The sequence below is a fragment of the Odontesthes bonariensis genome, chromosome 22 (genome assembly GCF_027942865.1).
Source record: "Odontesthes bonariensis isolate fOdoBon6 chromosome 22, fOdoBon6.hap1, whole genome shotgun sequence".
Taxonomy (NCBI): Eukaryota; Metazoa; Chordata; class Actinopteri; order Atheriniformes; family Atherinopsidae; genus Odontesthes; species Odontesthes bonariensis.
Window position 1 is genome coordinate 15,483,604 of NC_134527.1, and position 23,852 is coordinate 15,507,455.

Sequence of the window (23,852 nt, forward strand, 5' to 3'; positions counted from 1 at the left end):
TATGAGTGGTTTGACATATGTATATGAGAGGTTTGACATATGTGTATGAGAGGTTTGACATATGTGTATGAGAGGTTTGACATATGTATATGAGAGGTTTGACATATGAGAGGTTTGACATATGTGTATGAGTGGTTTGACATATGTGTATGAGAGGTTTGACATATGTATATGAGAGGTTTGACATATGAGAGGTTTGACATATGTGTATGAGTGGTTTGACATATGTGTATGAGTGGTTTGACATATGTATATGAGAGGTTTGACATATGTGTATGAGAGGTTTGACATATGTGTATGAGAGGTTTGACATATGTGTATGAGTGGTTTGACATATGTATATGAGAGGTTTGACATATGTGTATGAGAGGTTTGACATATGTGTATGAGAGGTTTGACATATGTGTATGAGTGGTTTGACATATGTATATGAGAGGTTTGACATATGTGTATGAGTGGTTTGACATATGTATATGAGTGGTTTGACATATGTGTATGAGAGGTTTGACATATGTATATGAGAGGTTTGATATTATGTGTATGAGAGGTTTGACATATGTGTATGAGAGGTTTGACATATGTGTATGAGAGGTTTGACATATGTGTATGAGAGGTTTGACATATGTGTATGAGAGGTTTGACATATGTGTATGAGTGGTTTGACATATGTATATGAGAGGTTTGATATTATGTGTATGAGAGGTTTGACATATGTGTATGAGAGGTTTGACATATGTATATGAGAGGTTTGACATATGTGTATGAGAGGTTTGACATATGTGTATGAGTGGTTTGACATATGTATATGAGAGGTTTGACATATGTGTATGAGAGGTTTGACATATGTATATGAGAGGTTTGATATTATGTGTATGAGAGGTTTGACATATGTGTATGAGAGGTTTGACATATGTATATGAGAGGTTTGACATATGTGTATGAGAGGTTTTTACTAGTATATATGAAAGGTAAAGCTTTTCACTAGTATATATGAAAGCTTTTCACTAGTATATATGAAAGCTTTTCAGTAGTGTGTATGAGAGCTTTTGAGTAGGTTATATAAGAGGTAAATGTTTTCACTAGTTTATGTGAGAGCTTTTCACTAGTGTTTGTGCAAGGTTTTGAGTATAGTATGTGGATGAGTTTAATTGCACATGTGTATATGGAAGTTAATTCTGATTTATGTCCCTGGTGGCACCTCATACAAAACACACCGTGCATACATAAATGCAAAAACATATGCAGACAAAAAACAGAGCCTTTACTCTGTATCAAGGTCTCCTTCTTAAATCAGTATTTCCTCCAGTTTGTGCTAACATTTGGATCGTGGTCAGTCCAGTACACTCACTACACTCAAGGTGTTTGCTAATATGGCACAAAAGTTGATCAAAGAAACTGAACTATAAACTTAAAGGTAGGGTAGGAGATCCTGGATTTTGAGTCCAGCGAAGCTGCATTTTGAAAATACACAGGTAAAAAGTCCCAACCCTTTTCTTCACTTTCCCCCCGAAGGCACGCCTCTAGAGTACATGAACGCGCACGAGCACGAAGGTGCACGAGCGCTGTTCTGACAGCAAGCATCGATCGTTGCCGTATTTAGTATTTAGTATTTAGTTTATGCTAACTATACGTTTAATAATGCTAGGTGCTAGCCAAGCTGGCTCTAGTTTAGCTTCCTGCCAAGCTTCTGGACGTTCACGGAGCAGGGTACGCGCACAGGGAGAAGGAGGGGGAGGGAGGAGCAGATTGCAGTTTGATAGACGGCATCAGTATCCAATCATTGTGAACGGTCCGTTCACAATGATTGGATAGTGTTTTTCCTAGATTGTACGTTCTAGAGGCCACTAAAACTTTTCATATTTGTGTCAAAACTTTTAATTAATTGGTTGCAATGGGGGTGTGAAGAGTATTTCAAGCAATATGTAAAAAAATGTTCCAGAAAAAGATCCCCTACCCCACTTTTAATGAAACAACAATAGATCATGTGAGTATGACAGAAAATACAAACCAAAAGTTGGGACGCTGTATAAAATGTAAATTAAAAACAGAATGCAATGATATGCAAATCTTTTACAACCAGTATTTAATCAAACCTAGACTCTTCTACTATAAAGTCATGCTGTTGTAATGGATGCAGTATGTGGTTTAGCCTTTAGCAAATATGCAAGGCCTTCCCTGAAAAAGGTATCACCTGAATGGGAGCACATGCTAGTCTAAAATCTGTATATACCTTTCAGCATTCATCGTGCATTTAGATGTGCAAGCTACCAGTTTCATAGGGACTAATGCACCTCCGTACCATTAGTGATGCAGGCAAAACTGTTTCCATTTAGTCTCTATTCATTTTAAATTAACTTCGGCCCTGAGAAAACTGCAAAATTGTTTTATCATGTTCTCATATGGATTCTACATGATGGAGCTTTAACCTGCATTTGTGGATAGCAGAGTGAACTGTGTTCACAGACAGTGATTTCTGGAAGTGTTCATGATGTCACCTGAGCTCATGCAGTGACAGAATCGTGTCTGTGTTTAACGTAGTGAGGCCTGAGGGCCTGAAGATCATAGGCATCCAATACAGATTTTGGGGCATGACCCTTGATCCTATTATTTTTTGCAAATTGCTGAACCTCTACCCATCTTTTCTTCCAAGAGGCTCTACCTCTCTGAAGTGGTCTTTTTATACCCAGTCCTGTTGCTGATCTGTTACCAATTAACCTAATTAAATGCAGCATGTTCCTCCAGCAGCTTCTTTTTTGAACCACTTACTTTTCCAGCCTTTTGTTGCTCCCGTCCTAACTTTTTGTGTTGCTGCCATCAAATTCAAGATGAGCAGCTTCTCATGAAATATTTCCATGACGTAGTACAATATCCCAACTTTAACATTTGGTATGTTTTCACGCTTTTATTGTGAATGAATATGAAATTTTCAAATCATTCCACTCTTTTCTCATCCACGATTTACATAGTGTTCCAACTCTTTTGGAATTGGGGTTTCACATATTCATTTGGTGAATGTCTGTAAACTTAATTGACCCAAAGGCATAGCTAGCTTCACTCTCTCACAGCATTGAAATATAGCAGCAGATGAACCACCAAACAGGATTTTCCAACAAGTGTTTATTTTTGAAGAGACTTTAATGAAGTAAGGCTCAAACTGAGGTAATAACACTTCAATTCTCAAAAAAAAAACTTCCCTTGAAGTTGTAAAGAGTTTGAGTCTTCTCCTCATGAGCTCTCTATCTCTAACACTATCTCCTCCTTTTGTCTGCTCCTGCCCTTCTCCTCCATAGCTGGAGGTCATCTTATTTTAGCACTGGCTCAGAACGGCACTGATCTAACCCAGATTTAAATGTGAAAGAAGTGATGTTGTGTGTGTGCGTGTGTGTTTAATGAGGGGTGGGGGGGTGCTGCTATGTGTCTGGAAAGTCCAGTGTCTGTTGGGTGTGTGTAAGTATGTCAGTGACGCAGGAGGAGAGGAAGAAGGAGAACGTTGTGTAGGTAAGCGGGAAAACATACAGCGAAAAGAGACAGCTTAGGTGATTATTGACCAGTGAAGTCCATCTGGGTCATCGCAGAGTAATCATGGGAAACCTGGCCGACCGAGTTGGGTCTAAGAGACGATTCGTCAGGGAGGCAAGCTCTCTTCAGCAGCACCTGCTACCTGATGGTGGAGATGTAAGTCTCAGAGTAAAATTCGAAAGGTTTAGAGAGACTTTTCTCCATGTATACCTCAGCTACGTGAAACCGAGGAGCAGAAATGTAATGTTTAAAGGCAATACATAACAAAAGATTGTGATTTATGTTATGATTAGTCGGGGCAGCTTTTTAATTTTTTTTTTTTTAATTTTAGAATTTTAGCAATATGCAATGTTTTGCAGCCTCTGTGTTAAAAGAAAGTGTGTGTGAGCCCAAAGGGAAGTGTCGTATGTCTTGGAAGGATTGTAAATTTACAACAGGCTTTGTGGTTTACTGGTGCCAAGGAAATGGAATCTTTAGATTTATATTATGTGGTGTGTGGTTCTAGTAATGGGTGCTAATGTGTTATTCAGCTGAAATCTGAGAATTCCATTAAGTGTACGGTCATTCTTATGCCACGGTTTCCTAGAAATTGCCATTAGTATCCAACTGACAAAATGGAGTCCTCACTAATACACTATAACCTCACTAATAACCCCTACTTACTTTAGCACAGTGGTGGCAGTGACTCAAACTACTCTCCTCATCCAGATATAGTCTGCATACATTTCTAATACTTTTGAAATCGTCATTGGTCAACTAAGAACTATTTCTTCGTGGAACCAGTTGTGCGTATCTGATTTGATATTAAGTTAGCAGTTATTTGCTTTGACATATTAATTTGCTATTTTTTACACTTGTAGCAGCATGGAGATGTGATGATTGAGTGGAGATGAGATAAGCAGATGCTCTGTCAAACTAGGTGAAATCACAGTGTGATGGCTTGTGTGCAGGCTGTGGAACAACAAGGGTGCTGTGTCATCAGGCTAACACAGAACAGTGCTGTGCATACAAATTTTTGCAAGAGGCCTTTAAAGTAAAAAGGTCAAAATGGCGTCCATGTGAGGTTTCAGGAAACAATGAATAGCAGTCAAGTTTTGATTGAATTACTTTCAAGAGAAAGTTCCTTGTTTGATGTTTTTTTCCAGAGGACCTCTTGTGGTTGCTTGTTGGTAGTGTGTGCTTGAATTAGTGTCGCTCCACATACATTTACATTTCTCTATGCTTTCGGGTGCATCATTGACTGCATGATATACAGGCTGTCACATGATGTCTGAGATATACCCTCTGACTTTAATCTGAAGCTCAATTTATGGTGTGCTTTGCTTTTTGCCTGATTTAATATGCCAGCACAGATTGTCAGGACGGTGTGACTATATTTCTAAATCTAATCACTTAAAGACATCCCTCTGAGTAAAATGATTAATTTGAGATCTTTGACGAGGACAAAGTGTTCTCATAAACTGTAAATAAACTGTGGTTTATCTCCTTATTCTATCAGGTGCAGGGCAAATGGTAATCACTATTCGATTTATAAACTTATGACGAAAGGTTTCAGAAGTAATTCCCAAATTAATTATTCATTTGTCATAAATTTCCATTGCAATGGGTGTACATTTGAACAGAATTCAACATAGAAACTAACATCTACTTGGCTCTACATGCAAAGGTGATCACCGACATATTTATAGCTCTGTAAATATCCCTTAAATGTCAGCTGCATTCATGTTTCCTTAATGGAGGCAAAACTCATACAGTCATGTGAAAAGGAAAAAGAGTCTCACTGACCCGGTAATGGTGAAAGAAATGTGCAACATTATGTTGCACATTTAAAAAAAGATAGAAAAAAAACAAGAGAGAAAGGCTTTTGGAAACTGTACATAACTTCAGAAAATATCCCGTGGGCCCTGCCATGTGCTTATCATTCTCTCTGGTGGCTACTGGAAAGACCACGTGCCAAGGACTCCAGTTTATACGCTTCATTCAAGGAAGCCTTGGAGCTGAAAACCAGACAGACAAAACTACAAATAGACCGAAGAGTGTGGGAAAACCAGCAAGTCAAGAGGAAGTTGTTTTCAATATTGAATATTAAACATGTTTTTTCTTGTGCAAGAAATTTCTTGACTCTTGATTGCTCAAGTCAAGCCTCTTTTAAGAACTTTTATGTTGGAGCACAACAGGGACTGGAGGTCCAACATCGCTACTCTATGTTTAAATTATCTTTCACAATTTTTGACAGGTGTCCACCGCAGGCTCAGATCATCACACTCTTATTGGATTCAGATTATGCAGACTCTAATATCAAAATGAACTTTTTTAGCCACTCATACAGTCGCAAGATGGCCATGTTTGAGAAATCCCTCTCTCTGAACCGGGGGAGTGGGGGCTATCCATCCCAGGGTTGGATTGGGAACAAAATTCAGCCATGGTCTTTTTGTTTGAACTGGTCCTCGAGTCCTGCAAATTAAACACAGCTATGTAAAGCAATTTAAAACATAAGCAAGGCAATATGTGGCCAGTTATGTTTGAGAGTACAGCTGTTGTTTCAGAAACATGGATAGCTTTTGTTCCAATATAAAGTGGGTCATAAACCCCATGTCAATATTTTTTTCTAGTATTAGTCAGAATTGCAAGATTTCCAGGGTGAGCTTGATCACAGCTGTCATTGGGCAACAGGCAGTTACAGGTTCCCAGCCTATCATAGGGCTAACATAGGGACAGAGACAGTTGACATATCACTCAACACTTTAAATTTGAAAATTATGGTTGCATCACTTGAAAGTTCTCAAGATGACCACGGTTTGTATGATTTATCCTCTTGAAATGATGAACATCTGCATGATGCTCTGTGCAAATCCATAAAGTAGATATTTTTGACACCTAGCGTCACGTCACTAAAATGGCAGTGAAGTGAGGACAAGTTCAAAAACCTATGTGTATTGTCTATCTGTCATCTCCAGACAGAGGAAAAGGGCGTGTGAGTTGCTACCACAGTGACATTAATACAAATATTCTATACCAAGACTTAGCCGACTGTTTTTGCACCTTTTGCTCTTGTTTACTTTTCACTTTTTTGGCACGAATAAACCCATGAGATGCAGCAGTTACAAAGCCTCAGAGGTGAAGAGGGGAATCCTTATAGTCTATTGTGAAATGGTAGAGAAGATATTGATTGAAGGATTATGACCTTAAAGTTTGGATAGATTTATCTGTGCCTATAGCTCTACTGAAAAAGAGGGAGTCATGACAACATTTAGGGCTGTATGGCTAAAGTCTATGACACTGCTCTGCCTACTTTGATGAGATTTTTAATTTTTTAATTTAATTTTTTTAATTTAATTTTTAATTTTTTTTCTCTTTATTATTTTAAATGTTAAACTACAGCAAAAGCTTAAAGATTTTCTAATACGTTTATTATTTAGTTTGTATTGGTATTTTGGTATTTGACTGCATTAAGTTTTCATTGACTACCAGAGATTATCGTTGCCTGCCCTTTTGAAGATATTTGTGCTCACTTTAGTGCACTGATCATCTGTATGTGCATGAGTTTGAGTTCTCTCACGTCTGGTAATTATTCACTGTTTGTTTTTCTTGCTGTATTCTTTTAAAAATTAGCCATATCTGCTTTCGTTCTGCATGCTACAAACACTCTCGAGCACCTGTGTAAATTACAAACAGAAGTTTATATTTAGGCCAGAAGTAAATTTCCACTGGCAATGGGTGCACACAATCCAGTGATTAATTAAAGCTGAGACTGACCTTGAGGTTGGATAAGGGTATTCTAAGATCAGACAGCAAATCTCACACTGTCAGTTGACTTGATTCCCTTCAGGTTAGAATGAAGCCAAATTTCCAATGCTCGAGCAAAGTTAAACATTTTAGGAAAAATGTTTTGTTTGCTTTTCTTGGTCATCACTAAACTGGATGGTTGATTTCATGCTCATGTCTGCATGCTAAAAATGAAGCTTCACCCATCAGTTGGCTAGCTTCATGGAGCAGGCCAGTTGCACAGGAATGCTGTCAGTCTTTTCATCTACCTCATAGCAGTACAACAATGTCCTAAAATGCCAAACTGTGTCTCAAAGCTTTCACAGTATAACATGAAGGTAGAACATAACAACTGGATCATTAGCTGAACCGTCACTGATGCCATGCAAACCTGTGTTGAGGCAGTTTTGGTGAGCTGTGTTGACAGCAGACACACTGAAAACTCATCTGCCAGATGGCTCAGGGGGAGGGCTTCAACCAGGGAGCACTTTAATCAATCTGATTAAGGGGAAATGCTGCCTGTATTTTTAGCCACTCCATTGCAGACCAGTGGCCATTCATTGAATTTTGTTTCATTAGCTCTTATGTTTATCTCGAGGAGTGGATTTATAAATGGGGGGTGAACTAGAATAAGGCAACCATGAGCCATTTTAGCTAATCTGGTTCTTAAGATCATTTTATAAATATGATAGTTACTCTATTATTCCGTTAACAAGGGTGCATTTGTGACCCGACCCGGCTGCTGAAAGTGGCAAATTACAGATTGTTCTGGAAAAGGGTAGCATGTTGTTCCTGGAGCTGCTGTCTGAAACACTGACGAAATGCTATTTGATGCCTAGAAGCAGCATGACCATAACATGAACATCAACAAAGATCTGCTGCAACATTCAGGGGGATTCCAGGGAAATTTCTTTCAACACATAATTGTGTTTGTGAAAGATGATGTTGGATTATATTCCGTTTCATTGTGCATCACAAAACTGAGGTGAGACTAAAATATGGCTAGACACAGGGGTTCTGTGTAATGGATTGGAGTGGCAACAGCTGTCAACATGCATGGCTGATTATTTTAACTGATGTAATGCAATAATGCACAAGCAAGGTCCAAAATGAATCTGGGTACATTTGGCTTTGCCAGATTAATAAATGTGGGTCACCTTGCAGGTGCATGGTAAATCATTTGAAATTACAGCTATGTGTTTTTTATGTGCATCCATCCACTTTGCCTAACATGACACTCTCAATCCACCTGTGATTTAAGTGCATTGAATCAGAGCTGCTCGTGCTATTTTAGAGATTTCTTCTCTTAATTTCTGTTAGCGGATACGAAGAATGGGAGTTTAAGTGCAGCAGTGTTATTGATTAAAAATGTTTCGATTAAAAGAGGTTCAATATTATCTGCTCATGACTGTCTCCTTAAAGTGAAGCTAAAGATGAGTTTGTATTCTAACAACTGGGGGTAATTATTTCTACACAAATGATAGCTGATGCAGATTCATGGGCTGTAAATGGCATTTTTTCCCCAGTTTAGTTGACCTCCCAATGGCAGATGAGCTAAAAAGATAATTATGGACCCGTTGTAGCAATCACTATCTCCGATACACAATGATATACGGTCAAACAGCATTGTTTTCCAATAGTGGGACATTGAAAATCAACAAGAGAAATGGATGTGAAATTCATTGCTAAAGCCAAATAAATCATCAGTATTCCCCAAGCAGAGCACTGTTCATTGTTAGATGTGATGCAAAAAGGAAATGCATTACTCTGTGTGCTGTATCATTCACAGTAAGAATGACTTTAGTGTCATTCCCATAACAAAATGTGCATGATGTCAGTAAGTGGTTTGCAGTGCACTCGGCATTGCGTGCTTCATATTTACACTAAGACTATGTAAACACACACTCTTCCTCTGACAGATTAGGGATGCAAGCCTTCCTGCAGCTCTGGGACCTGTGCCTCGCCATGACTCACTGTCCCAGCTGGTTGTCCTCTTGTTTTTATATTTGAATCGTCATATCTTCTAAATATGGAGCTACAAAAATAGTGTATTTATGAGTTCCAACTGGTGCTGTGTAGGGACTGTAACTTGGGTGGTGTATTTGTGTGAGAGTGTGCAGGTGCATTTCTTTGTGGAACCCTAAACTCTTGTGCACAAATGTGTTTTCATTGATGTGGGACACTAGGGAGTCGCCTGGAAAGACCTGAACATATAAGGCAGTGTTTTTGTTGTTTTTTTGTTTGTTCATCCCAAAAAAGAAGAGGGCATATGAAAAACCACGAAACAGAGAATTCTTAGCTCAGTCAGACACAAGTAAAGAGCATCACATAACCAGTCTTGTTTTCCCATTTCCCACAATTTCACTGTATCCATGTGTTAGGAGGGGTTGGGTCTCTTCACGACTACCATTAACAAGTATCATTGCATGATAAAATGGTTTGTTGGGTTGTGGTGTAACCATGGGCCATTTTGGAGAAGTAGGAAATCGAATAAAGTCAATTAGTCAGTGAGCTAATGGCAGAAAAGCAAACAACATAAAAGAAAATGTTAATAAAATAATGTACAAACCCCAACAAGTATTTCCTCTACTTTTCTTGCTCTCTGTACAGGAGCCAGCATGTACAGTTATGTCCAGCGTGATGCCGATGTATCTATAACTTCACACTGTGGCTTCTGAGGAACTTTTGCAGACCTTTAACGCCTTTCACAACATGTAGGGTCTCATGCAACGCTTTACAGGAGAAATCAAAAACATCCTCGGATTGAAGTACGAGTTTTTCACTGAGAGCAATGGGATATCATTTAGCCCTGTGGCCAGTTGCTTGTGTGTGCGTGTTCAAGTCTTATAGCTTTTGTTGCACCCTTATAGACACCAATTCAGTCCAAATGATGGATATCAGAGAACATCAACATTGATTTCTGTCTGCGCTGAAAAAGCACCCATTTCATCATCTCATGCTGCAATTGACCAGTCAGGCTCAATATTATAAATGCTTTTGCTACAGTATGTAACCAGCTTCTTTTTCCTCATTTTTATTTCTTTATTTTGCCGTTTTAGGAAAATATATATATATATTCCATGTCTCTTACAACACTTTGTGTTTTTTTCTTATTGTAAAATTCTTTTGTGCCTATTTCTTTTAAAAATAGCCCTGCCTTATATACAGTACATTCATACATATAGTTTTGACATTGCTACCACTAAACCCCACAACAGCAGTGGGCCCTTCTTTGACAGCACATAAAGCGTGAATTAAAAGCGACAGCCCAAGTGATACCAACATGGTTAGATATGCAAAAGCCCTTGCCATCTGAAAACAGGTAAATAAACTAGTTACATGACTCACCACTGACCAGGGCAATGAGTGTCAAGACAGCCTCGAGTCAACCTCTGAAGACTTGCACAAAATGGAAAAGTCCTATTTATAGCCTGAATCATGCCCAAAAATGTCAGGACGATTGTTTTTCACTGACTCTGCCTGAAACAGAGCAGCCGAGGAAGGTTGAAATGACTGAATACTAAGGAGGAGAAATAATTGAAAAATCTGATTGAGCACAGTAGCGTTTGTACTGTGTTCACTGAAAAAAAAAAAAAAGCTGAAGGAATAATCGTCACGAGTCCTTAAGGGAATGTGTAAAGATGCCTGAACATTTAACATTTTGTATTTCTGCAAAATAAATTCTATCAAATGTAATTTAGTAGTGTAATTGCTTATTTTTATGTCCTGGGTATTTTGTCTCTTTCTTTTGCAAGTGAATTCCACAGTGTAGTAAGGCGTACAAAGAGTCTGTGACTCTTGTACAAAATGTACAAAAGTCGACAAAAAGAACAAGTATTTGCTCCACAATCCCTCAACATCATCACAAATATCAACTTAAACAAAAACACTTACTGTATTACCTATTGTGTACAATTATTCTAAAACCTTGATTATTGCCAACACTGGTATACCGAGACACACTTAATGAGGATATCGCGTAATCTCGTTAATGTGAGGGAGCCAAACTTTGATACATCAGATACACTGATTTATTTTGATGCTTCACACATAGATATCATTGCCATATTGATGTCACAAGACAGTAGAAATGGATAAATAAAAAAAGTAAATAAACAAATAAATAAATCAAGCTTGAGAGTCATATGTTGATTATTTTCTAGTCTATTCCAGTTTTGTGTCTTTCAGGCCAGAAATACACCCAAATTTGAACACAAACAGTTCTCACCCTTGATTCTGTCCTAAATTCTCATCCTTCAAATTATTTATTCATTTATTTTGTATACAAGATCTGTTTTTTTGTTGTTGTAGCTGATATTTAGTTTTTTATTGGAAGTGAATCACTGGCATCCTAGCCAAAAAAGCAATGGCCCCATTAATCCATAACAGATGTCATCTGGACATCTCTGAGATCAGACAACAGACTGAGTTTCTTATGCTTTGAAGGAGGCACAGTGGTATTTTTGTCCTTTTGAGCAAAAAGCTTTTTCACCACCTTCTGCCAACTCTTACCCAGTTTGAAACCAGTTGTCAGATGTCCCTTCTCATGTATTTCTAAGGGATGTATTGATTTGTTCACTTTTGCTGAGTGCCATCTAGGCACTGGTTACAAAATCATTTTGTCAGCATATCAAATTCTGCCTAAAGTAGACACTGGCCAGGATTCAATTTCACCCAGGTTAGCATTTTACAATGCAGGGGGGCTGTCACTTCACACTCTGTTGTTTAATGAAAAAGTTGATAAAAGATAATAACTAAAATGTTAAATGTATGTAATTGTACAACAGAGTTTAACACCTTTGATACTTAATGAGCTAGGCTGGATTAAGTTTTAAGGAATGAATTCAGCTCTTTTGTGAATCACTATCCTCATTAAGGGCACTTGCTGCTTGCTGGATCTCATTGGAGAGCTGAAAAGACAGTTATTGCTTTTTCGTTGATTTTTTACATCCATTCTTGTGATGCTCCACTCTCTATCTTCAACCCTTTTCTCCATACATCAGGAGACACTGCCTCGTCTTTATTTCTCTGACATGAGATGCCTAACTGCCCGCTTTTCCTCCACCCCTTTTTGTTCCTCTCTCTCCCTCTATCTGTCTCTAGAAGTGTGACTGCCTGCTCAGCCTAGAAGCCTATTCGGCAGACCAGAAGCGCCGCGTGTGTCAGTGCCTGAAGGACAACATTGACAAGCAGCTCCAGCTTCACAGGAGGGAGCCTCCCGTTCAGCATTTTGAACAGGTATGACACACGGACACACAAATCTAGGAGCATTTCTGATTTCATTCGAGGCCAAAGATGAATCAGGAAACACATGAACACATGGGAGTGCATATTTTTGTGCATACCCCCATCACAGATGTCCTGTGAACATCACACACTTCCAAGCCTATACAGTCAGTTACATAAAACACTTTCCTGCAGCTCACACTATCATAACCAGTAGCTCTTGAATTTTTTTAAGAAAGTTTATTGCTGCCTTTTATGCGACTGCATTTGAGTACTCTCTTTAGTTTAGTTGGTGTCATCTCAGCGTAATCTCAGCTCTTCCTGGCACTGCTCAGTTGGTAGGAGTAGATGTTTGCTTCCAAAGCAGACAGTTTGGTGCCATACATTATATATAAACTATCTTAATGAATTGGACAACAATAGAATTCGTTATTTTGTCTGTCGGATGTTTCAGCAGTGGTGTGGTGACAGCGGTAATACAAAAAAGAAACAGATTCGGATAAAAACTCCCTTTTGTGTGATTTGGAGTGTCAACTTGTGGTTTGCTCAGCTGCCATCACACAATACAAAAGTACCGTGTATACCCTTGCAGAACCATGCAGACACGTTAGTGGCAACTGTTTTATACTTTAAACAAATGTATGTGCTAAGAACAAGTCAACTCCAACAATAGCATGTTTCCACCTTTTACATTGATATGGTCAGCATGTGAGCACATGGTTCGTTATTCATCCATTCACAGAAACAGCAACATTAGCTTTAACTGTGAGGTGTTTATGTGCCAACCTGATAAGGGTCCTGCATGTCCACTCAGCTTTTGGCTCAGTTTTTATCTCAATTTAGTAAACCCACAAGCTGGACTATCAATCCAACGCACTGAAAAGCTCTACAATGTTACATAGAACTGAGGGTAACCACAGATTTTGGTGGTGGTTTCTGTAGGTTCTATTATTGTGTTTTAGCTTAATTTTTACAATCCAACATTGTAGAGCTGTTACACCATGTGGTTTTTTAAATGATCACTGCATCATTCAGAATTCACAAGATCACCATCACATTTTCCAAAAATGAATTAGTTGGGCATCTGTTTAAGGCTGTAGCGAACCATGACTGCCAGTCCTCGGCCCTCTCTGATCATGATTACCTAGTTGGAGAAAAAAACAACAATCTTTAAACACTTTAGCTCGAAAACAAAAGTTAAAGCGATAGTCTGTCAGTATAAATGAGAAACTGTGCAGTAGATTTAGATCACTTTGATTTCGATAATGTGGAAACAGTGCAAAAACAAAAACAAGTTATGTTTGAAGAAAAGGCAAATCATCCTCATCAATAATCGTGCTCTAAAACAAGCTGGACTTGCTCTCAGTTGCCGAATGGTGACAACAGAGCAGGGTGCAAAATGCATAACAGCTGAGAACACAAAAACGACTCAATTACACCTGAGATCACAGTGTAACAGTATCAGAGTGCACCACTATCCAAACACCGCTGGCTAGCACTTTCAAGCGTTTCTCCATAAAGCATCTCACCTAAAGTCCTTCACCTGGCGCAGGGCGAGATCAATGCAGACCTAAGTGCTACCAAGAAAAAATCCACACTCCTCACTCTGCAGTCTTGCAGAGTGAGGTCTGACCATTTCAGCTGGACGTAACCTTCCATATTTCTTCAACTACAGAAACCAGGTTCCTCAAGAAAAAGGGCTGACAACAACTTAAGTTAAGAATTCAGTCAGCATTGGTCTGAGAGTAGCTCTTTTTTTTCTTTGGTCTGAAATGCTGGTGATTTGGTGCTGCTTCCAGTGGTTTTGAATTGGATTTGCCCTGTGACTGACTTAAAGTGCTCACTTGGCTTCAAATGGCCTGAATTAAGGGTGGCAGCTGGTGAGTAAGTTTACTGTGGCCCAGTTTGGTCATTTCAAGCATGTCCCCAGGGATATCTACTCAAGACGATTCTTCTTTCTTTCTTTCTTTTGTATTGAGAGTTTTAGTCCGTTCAAACTTCATTGTTGTGAATGATTAGAATATTTCTGTTTTGTTTAGATTTTGTCTGACTACTTTTCCTCTTCCTATTTTTCTTCCTATCATTTCTTCTTATTTCCAACAACATTCCCTAGTCTTGACAATCTAATTGCTAACAGTTCTTCTCTTTTCTTCGTTCCTTACTTCTTTCATATTTAATGAACAACAGAGACATCCCATTCACTTCCCGGTTCATTTGAGTTTAACTGAAAGGTGATTAAAAGGGATAAATAGCCTTGTGTAGATGGCACACCTGTTTTGCATTTGGGCTTCATTTTCATTAATGCATAAAAGAGAGGAAGAAAGAAGGAAAGGCTGGCAATCTTTCATCCTTTTCTCTCTGCATTTGTGCGTATTTATTTATCAATTTATGCATGTGTGGGTCTCTCTCTGTGTGTTTATGTTCTATTGAACTTCTGCTTAATCTGGCAAAATCTAGGGGACCTGATTATCCAAAGAATTCTGCAATATTTAACTTACATTGATGCTGACATTGAACTTTATGAACTTTGCTCAGAAATTCCAGCAGATGTTACATTTTAGACACTGTTCCAAAGATTAGCTTTCAGGCCGTGTTTTACTGCTACAAAGTTATCCGGCAGGGATGTGTCTGAATATGTTAAAGTGTTCTGCAGTGACACAATAATCAAAGCAAGCGCACGTTGCGTTCTTTGCTTGTGACCACCAATGATCAGCATCAGTTAGGTGCTCCCAGCTGAAACGAATAAAAACATTTCCACACACAGCAGTGTTCAATGTGATCAATAACCAAACAACTTGGCAAGCGTGCTGAGTCACGTAAGTCAATGCTATTTACGCAAACTCTATTGACAAACGAGTTTATGTTTCAGCACAGACACGGCGCAGAAAGCTCCCCAGTTTATTACTTTCCCAGTTTTATTATAAGAACTTGTTGTGAAGTGTTCCGTTTAAGTGATTGGAGCTTTAGTTTTAAATGTGTCTCAGTACTTTAGATTGGGTTGTTTAAATAACACATCCGGTAAAACATGTCTTTGTAAACATGCTAACTCAAGTGACATTTAGGGGGTATGTACTGTAACTGGGATTTGATTCTTGCTTACCTGGTTAATTAATGCACATTGGTTCTGTCCTTGTTAGGTCAGTGCTCACCTGAAACACGAGCTTTTCAATACAAGTCTGTTGAGAAGATTAATCGAAACTATGGGACAATTGTTTTTTGCTGATTTAAAAAAAACAAAAAAAAAAACAGCCATTAAATCTAAAATGCCACAAGACCGCTTAGTCACATCCGGGCAAACTGTTGGAGTAAAATTAGTAAAAGCAAAGAGAAACTCTTTCTGCCTCTTTGAACTCTGGGATTGCAAATTGTAAATTCATCGGTAATCTGGAAGAGAGAGATTTGCATCAAATTCAACCCTAAGATTTGATTAACCATATGTGGGCATGTTTAATGGATACGACATGGCGAGGAACTGTAGAGACATTTGTTTACAGAGCCATGGATAAATGTTGGCATTCACCCACGCCACCCTGACTTTCTTTGGAAGTTCATACAGCCGAGGCATAGGAGAAATTAAGAAATTAGAAAATACATACACACACATATGAGTTTAACCAACGGAACTTTGCAAGCTACTAAATCTCCCATGCCTATGATGAGGACATTTCTATTCTATTTAGAGGCTCCAAGTTTAAAACGAGCCATTGAATATTAATTTCACATTTTAAATTAAGAAATTTCAGTGTTGTATTTACTCACTTACATATGACTGAAACACATGTAGACATTTTTCTCTAGCTCACGTGGTTTGGTATAGTCAGACATATTTATAAAAACATACTAAAGTTGCTCAAGGTGACATAAATGGCATTTTCAGTAATTCATCATTCAGCCAGTTTACTCTATAGTCTCAAACGTGTCATGCCAGAGATATCACTCCTGTTATTACTATTCTTTGTGCAATTATTAGACTTTTTTTCCCTTTGTAATCTCCTAACACTATAAATGGAAATCTGAAAGTTGTCCCGAAGGCAAGGAAATGCACTCTTAATCATAACATTTCATATCTAGAAAAATTAGTTCACTTTTGATTGTATTTCTCCAGAGTACCTTAGAGGCAAATAGTTTGTATTAAGTCAAATCCAAGTGTGGTTAATTATAAGCAAATCAGTTGTTTCTAGTGAGGGGGATCTGAGGAGAAAGACCTTGTGGAATCCTCACTGCTGTGTGGGAACCTTTAAAAGCAAAGTTTTCTGTGTGGGTAACTTTATTTTGGTGGAGAAAAAGAGGCCACACTCCCACAGATAGACATTGGCAGACACATCTGGGTCATATCCTTCCACAAAAAAACATCAGCTGTCGACAGATGCATAGAAAATAAGATTTAGAATCTGAATCACTTCAAAATGCAGAAGATCTGCATTCCTTGATAAATAAAGAGTTCAGAGCAACTCAGGGATGTTCCTGGAAGTTGACATGAAAGACTATTCCTTCATTAGTACATACCATTCCTAATTTCTGAACCATTGTTACTAGAGCCTTTTTATTTGACTGAATAAGTTATATCTTTCATATTCCTGCCAGCGAGTAAGAATTGCAGCAAAACAAGCTTTGGCTGCCTTCAGATTCACTAATTTCCCTTGTGTCACAAGCTGTAATTCTCCCCTTCTTGGACAAAGCCAAGTAAACCCACACTTAGTTGAAGTATGCACCTCACTCAAGAGTTCTGTTCAAGTATGCAGGAAAAGTAGAATCACTCAAAAAGAAAAACAAACAGGCTGACTCTTGTTATGCTTTTCATTCATGTTTTCCAGCAAATGGGCTTATTCCTTCAGAGTGTTGATATCAGCAGCTGCCCCTCTTTCTTTAGTCCCTGAACGCTGTGAATGCTTCTCATTGGAAAAATGTGGACATGCTTGCTTAATCAACTGGAAGGTCATGAAAAGGTGGATCTTGAGGAGAATTTGCCTGTTTATGTTTGGTGTGCAGCTTTGTTTACCATCAGCAGATATTAAACAGAAAGTTTGTCAGCCTCGGTCAACCTGATATTGAAAGGTCTGAAGCTAAACATGGTTGTGAAAGCTTGACCAGAACATTATCCAGCATTAACTCGCTCAGGCATGCGGGCAATTTTTTTTGGATGATTCTGACTTTTAGCCAAGTATGTACCTTTCACGTTCTAGTGTATATGCCTATATATATGTAGATTCTTTTTAACATTACACATACACACATTCCTTGTGGTTACTGTATGTTTCCAGCTTCTTTTTCTGCTGTGTGCTAACTTTAGTTACTTCTGGGTCAAAGGCTGTGACAAGAAGTGGATAGCATGCACAGAGCGTTCTGTAGCGTAGCGTAAAAGTACTGACTGAATCAGTGCGAGCTCAGGCCTTGTGTCTCTGCGAATAAACAGTCCTACCAAAACTGTTTTGGGAGTGATGGGAGGCAGGGACACTGGTGGTGAGTTCCAGTGAAGCCGGTGACACAAGCGAGGATAAGGATGGTCCTCTTATATCGTCCAAAATCCCAGCTCATGTTCAAAACAGTTCAGCTATGCCCATTTTCACTCATTGTCCCCACAGCGGTTGCCATGCAGACTTCGTTTTGTTCAGTGTCAGCGCTGCTCTAAGTTCGGTCTTTATTTGCCCTTTTTGCTCTGTTTTGTTTAGTGCAACATGACAGACTCTACAAAGGAGGAACTGCCTGTCCATAGATGTAAGTGGCATGTTCTAAAAAAAATGAAAACAGTATATGTCTGCACCAATCAAAATATCTCCTATAGAGAGAGTCAAAATATTTGATCTTGACTTATACAAGCACTTTGATTACTCTTCATTTCAAAGAAATCTTAAATCCAGAACTCTTAAATCACTCCCACAGCTCTGTGTCTCCTGCATGCAAATCTGTTTTAAGTTGGGGGTGTTACCACATGTAAAAGAAAAGAAAGCTGCAGCATTATCACCATCTCTTGTAATTGTTTTACTGAATATTTATTGATTAAACAACACACTATGTCTCACTGGGATGTCACTAACAGGAGGTTTGTTAACTCCATATTTAGTGACAGGAATGCTATTGGGTGTAATGGCTGTTAAAACTGCTCATGAGCTGATTATTTTCTAATTTCATTAATTCATATTATACGATAAAAAGGAATCTAATGCTTCATGAGGGGTGGATGCACTGCTGACTTAGAATATGTATCTAAACTCTTTCATTTGCTTTTGTTTTCATGTACATAAACATTTGGCCTTGTGGAGCGTGTCCCACAGCAACTAAAAGTCTCTTGAGGTCCTTCACTGGAAAGCTTTCGGTATATTCCCGTCTGCACAGCATCAGCCACTAGGCTGCTGGAAAAATAAATTTACACAGCTGAACATACACACACAAGCAATCAAATGGGAAATTGAGAGGCTGGCGATTTTGTAAACGACGACAACGCTCACACATAGTTGTATTTGATGTGTCATGCTTACGCGCCTCCTCTGAGTTGGAAGAAAGCAAACTTTCGACATCTGCGCACACAGTATGTTCACATGAACAGTGAAAAAAGATAGCTGCTGCAAATGAACAAAGTGGGCCTGTTAAGGTTTTAGGGGCAGCTTGTTCTGTTCTCTTCTCATTTCACATTTATGAGAACCTATTCTTGCTGCGAAAGTGGCTATAATGCAGCATTTATGTTGCAGTGACGTAGTTTAGCAAGGACGCTCTCTCACTCTCTCCTTTTGGTATTCTTTTTCCAAACATGTCAAACTGTTGATTCATGATGAAATTAAAGATTGTGTTGATCGCTTCTCCTTCCTGTTACCCGAATTCACCCCATCCCCCCCCACCTCAGGCCAGCATGGAGGTACTCAATAGACGATACATGAAGTTCAAGGACAGATAAGAGGTGTCTGAAAATGTTTAACTGTTGAGCAGCATATCTCACCACCAGGGAACACTGAATTTTAAGCAGCAGCACAAAAATAACGAGCACAAAATAAGCTAATTGCTCCAGTTCAGTTTCAGATCGACGAGGGAAAAAAAAAATCCCATTCAGCCAGATTTGTTGGAGAAGATATTTGAAGACAACGCACACTGGCAACATACTGACAGCATCAGCTCGTCTTCTTCTGTATTTCCCAGCAGTTTTGCAGCATTAATCCTTTGATAGGCACATGCCAGCTTTTCTTTGTATTCTGCTTTTTCAATCTGTACGAAGGATTCGGTGTGCGCCGCAACAATGCAGTGGATGTTCCCTCAGAGTATTTCTTCCAGTCTGGAGTCTCTCTGGGAAGTGGAAGGAGTAGATTTAAAGTCAAATGCACACCCCAAATTCCAAAGAAAGTTGGGATGCTGTTTGTATTAGCTCATTTTGAATATATACAATATGTAATAGAAATGACTACAAATATCACATGGACAATATTTGAACATATTTTAAACTCAAGGTAACGCATTCGATGGACAGGAGCAGTGTACTTGTAGTGTACCCAAGTAACATTTGCCAGGGCAGTTTTGTCTTAAATTTCATAAAATAGTTCAAGAGTAGACATCTGGCTGCAACTGAGTGCAACTCTGTGCTGAACTAATTGGATCAAGTACAAGATGACAGAATTAAGAAATCTGCCAGTGCCTGAAATATATTGCAGTTGTCATGCACGAGACTGAGGTGTTCGGTCTTATGATAGATGATAGCAGAAGATGCATATCAGAAATGTTAGTCTGGTGACAGTAGTCCAGGTATGGAATTTGTTTTGGAGAGGTAGTTGAGTGTGGACAGGTATTTCCACTGGGCTACAGTGAGTGACGAGGGAGAGTGGCTCCATTCACAAATATTTATATCAAACATAGGTAAAATGGCATTTTTTAAAAGCCCTTACTGGAAAATCACCACTCAGTTTACATTTACAGTCTGAACTGTCAGTATTTGAATAAAAGCAACACGATGGTAAACATCTTAACCAGCACATGCTCTTGTTTTAACATGTCTCTTGCTCTTCTTGGTTCTCTGCAATGAAGCAGTTTTTCCATCTTTTTCTCTAATTAGAGATGGATGAATTCCATTTATCTTCACTTTGCTTGTCACCTCTGTCCACACATACATGTAGACACACCCACGCACATGCACAGACACACACACGCAGACACACACACACACACACAACACTCATCACATACTATTTCTGGGATGTGTTGTCCTGACATCCAGATATAGAATTCGCTCATTGAAATTGTGTGGAACTTTGCTGAAATATTTGATGTATCATGGTGAATCCGTGACCGTGAATGTTTTTAATGGTAACAGGCAACATCTGTCAAGAAGTAAAAAAAAAGGAAGAAAAAAAAAGGACGATGGTGCTGTTATTTTTAGTTAATCTTGTTTTGTAGAGTATTTATATTTTATTTTATTTCATTTGTTTTTATTTAATTTGTGTCAAGTATTAAATTATCCGAGATTTGATGTAGAAAAAAACTAGGACCTTTTTCGTGTGCATGCAGCAGACATGCTGTCTGGTGAGGAGTATTTTCCGCTCACAGATGCTGTTATGTTCGCTCGGATCCTGCGCATGTGCCTGGTTTTCACATGCATGGATTTTGAGTCTAATTGGATGCCAAAGACAGCTGTTCACTGGCAGTGACAGTCTCTTTGTTATTTTGTTAGTTCATTTGTGTGAATGAAAAGCATGAAGCAACAGCTCTATCTTAGACATTTCGAAGTAAGGGACTCTTCTGGTAGATTTAAACCCTCTGGAAAAATACCAACAACTGTACTGTTCCCTGATAATACTAACCCAATGTGGATATATTTGTTAGTAACTGGTAAGTGTTTTTGTCTCATAGCCTCATGCTTCTGTGAATTTTAATTGTAGTTTGTGGTTGAGAAATAGAAAAACTGAACAAAAAACAAGTTACTAGATAAAAAAAAGAATTTCTCTTCTTCACTTAGGTTCCTGTTTCTCTCCACATCCTTTTCACTCCTTTTGTAGGGCTTTACATTTGCACCTTTTACCGCGCCTATTAAATGCACGCTTGCATTCTTCCACCTTCACTACCTATCTCTCTGTCTGTATCCCTGCCTGTGTGTCCTTCCACCACTGACCTCTATCTGCCTCTCTGTCATTCCCACACACATGCAGACACACACATACACACACAGATATGAGGCCAAATGATGTTAATCATTGTGGTATGTGGTGCCGGATTAATTCCCTGGAGTTTCTTTAAAAATTAATGATTTCCATTTGATGGAATGGTGTTTGGCTTTTTTTTTTTTTCCAGCTCACCTTTAACTATTCATAACTGGGTTATGTAATGGCAATGCATCAGCACAGAAGGTAGCGTAGATAAGAGCCGTGCAGACTCAGTCCTAAGAAGGCAATTGCAGAGCATGAAATCCTTCTACTCTGTTTTAATTATGCACGTTCTTCATTCTAAAAAAATGACGTCTGCTTCACCAAACATGTAATGAAGCTGGGATAAGGGTTTAATTCGCACAATAAGAGGATCTTTCTGATATGAGGACCTTTTTGGTTAATGCAAGTGTTTGATGACAGTTGTGACATTTTGCCGACGAATAATGAGAGCAGACGGAAAAAAAGCAAATAGTGAAGTCTAGTTTGCCTTAAGTTGATATTTTACTTTTTAAATGTAACACATTACTTTACACATCATCTGGATTTGTTTTTCTCCAGAATGCCTTTAGCCACAGATGGAGAGGGGGGACAGCAGTCTGTGCAGTGTAATTGACAGTGTTTGAAATAGCTGTTTATGAAGCCCTTTATAAATTAGCACATGATATGATTAGATAAGGCCAGATGAATAGCTTACTCCCTTCAGGTCTGAAGCAGACACATGGTCAGTATAACAGAACAGGCTAGTGTGTGTGTCTGTGTATATATGGGTCTCATTAGGTGTGAAAGACATGGCCCTTAACATCCTGCTCTTTGATAGGTTTTGAATTGGGGCTTTGATTTGCGACAGAGCAAGTTCTAAAAATAGCAAGTTGGGGAAGAAAGAGGGGAAGAGATGGAATGGCAGAATGAGAGGAACACTCCAGAGAGTTGGTTGCATTTGAGCTTTTCCATCACCCCCTCTACGTTTTTAATACATCACATTTTCACAACTCCTCCTTTTGTGCTCACAACTCTGTCTCTCTCCCCTGATTCCATCTGTCTTTCCTTTTCCCCCTTCCTTCCACCCACCTCTTCCCTCTCACTGTCTTTCGCACACACGTTGGCATGCACGTTATCATCGAACTGGGGCAGGAGCCGGGACTGCAGCAACAGCACTGACAACAAGCAGGATAAGGAGGAGAAAAGAAGCACTTACACATCCAGAAAAACACACAGGAAAGCAAAAATCACTGGATTAGCATCCACTTTTGCTGCACATGTGCTCCAACAGCATATTTATGTGTGGATGAACTGTATCTTTCCTTGCCTCACTCTGGGACACACAACAAGAATAACACAAACATATACGCTCATTCAAAAAAGCGAGCACACTGCGTGTCCAGATGCCGGTGTCTAAGGTAATGGATGTCATCTTTTTCTGGCATTGTATAGAAGGTTAGACTAAAGTTCTTTCTGAGACTTTTGCTGCTTTCTCTGTTGTGGGGATTAGATTTATTATGTGTGCATGGATGTTGAATCTGGTTGTTAATGTCAGAGCATTGAGGTTACTTGTGTAAAAAGCCCATTTTATATGCTGCAACCACAGCTGTCCTGTAAATTCTGTCTCAGATGAAAGCGGAAATTTTACGTCTCATTTTGTGCCGTAACCTTTTTCTTGTGAGATTAGTTGCTGGTTATTATTGTTTCTGTCATTTTGTTTTTTAAGAGGCAAATATGACTGGCTTTATATTTCCTAAACAACATGCTCACGTTTATTATTCATTTTGCTTTTAGGTTTTTCAAGCCACCCTCAGAATAAGAAAGAAAAATAGCCCCGTTCTTTCAGAGAAAGTCAGTCACAGAAACTGTATCGGTGTGATTTGATTATACTTTTCAGTTTTTGTTCTTCTCGCAGTAGCAAGCATTGAACTGTCACATACTGAGTGAAACTATCTTTGTGAACTGTTACCTTTGAAGTGTTTTGTCTGTGATGGATAATTGTTGACCGGGGCAATTTGTGGAGACACAGCGAGGGAATGTGTTCTGTCTCTCAATGTCAGATATTCCTTGTCACACAGAGAAAATAAGACAAGTCTCTCTCTTGTGCAGAGTCCAGAGACTTCTGAAATACCAGTGACAGAGAGATTAGAGAATGAATGGAATTAATGAATGAATTATGTATTGAGATGGCGCTTTTTTTCAGTACTCTTACCATTTGCTTTTGAAACTATTTTCATGTGTGCT

The 23,852-nt window shown here is 38.8% G+C and overlaps 1 protein-coding gene across 6 annotated transcripts in view; it reads left to right on the plus strand.

Annotated features, from left to right (window-relative positions):
- The window catches only part of rgs3a (regulator of G protein signaling 3a), a 119,156-nt gene that overhangs the window by 48,293 nt on the left and 47,011 nt on the right, over positions 1-23,852 (plus strand). For 4 of the 6 annotated variants that reach the window (XM_075455965.1, XM_075455964.1, XM_075455963.1 and 1 more), the window contains one exon: positions 12,388-12,522. In XM_075455965.1, coding sequence (XP_075312080.1) covers positions 12,388-12,522 — 135 coding nt within the window. Of the gene's footprint in view, positions 1-12,387; positions 12,523-18,191; positions 18,226-22,566; positions 23,027-23,852 lie in introns of those variants that run through there. The other 2 variants (XM_075455969.1, XM_075455967.1) reach the window with 2 other exon arrangements.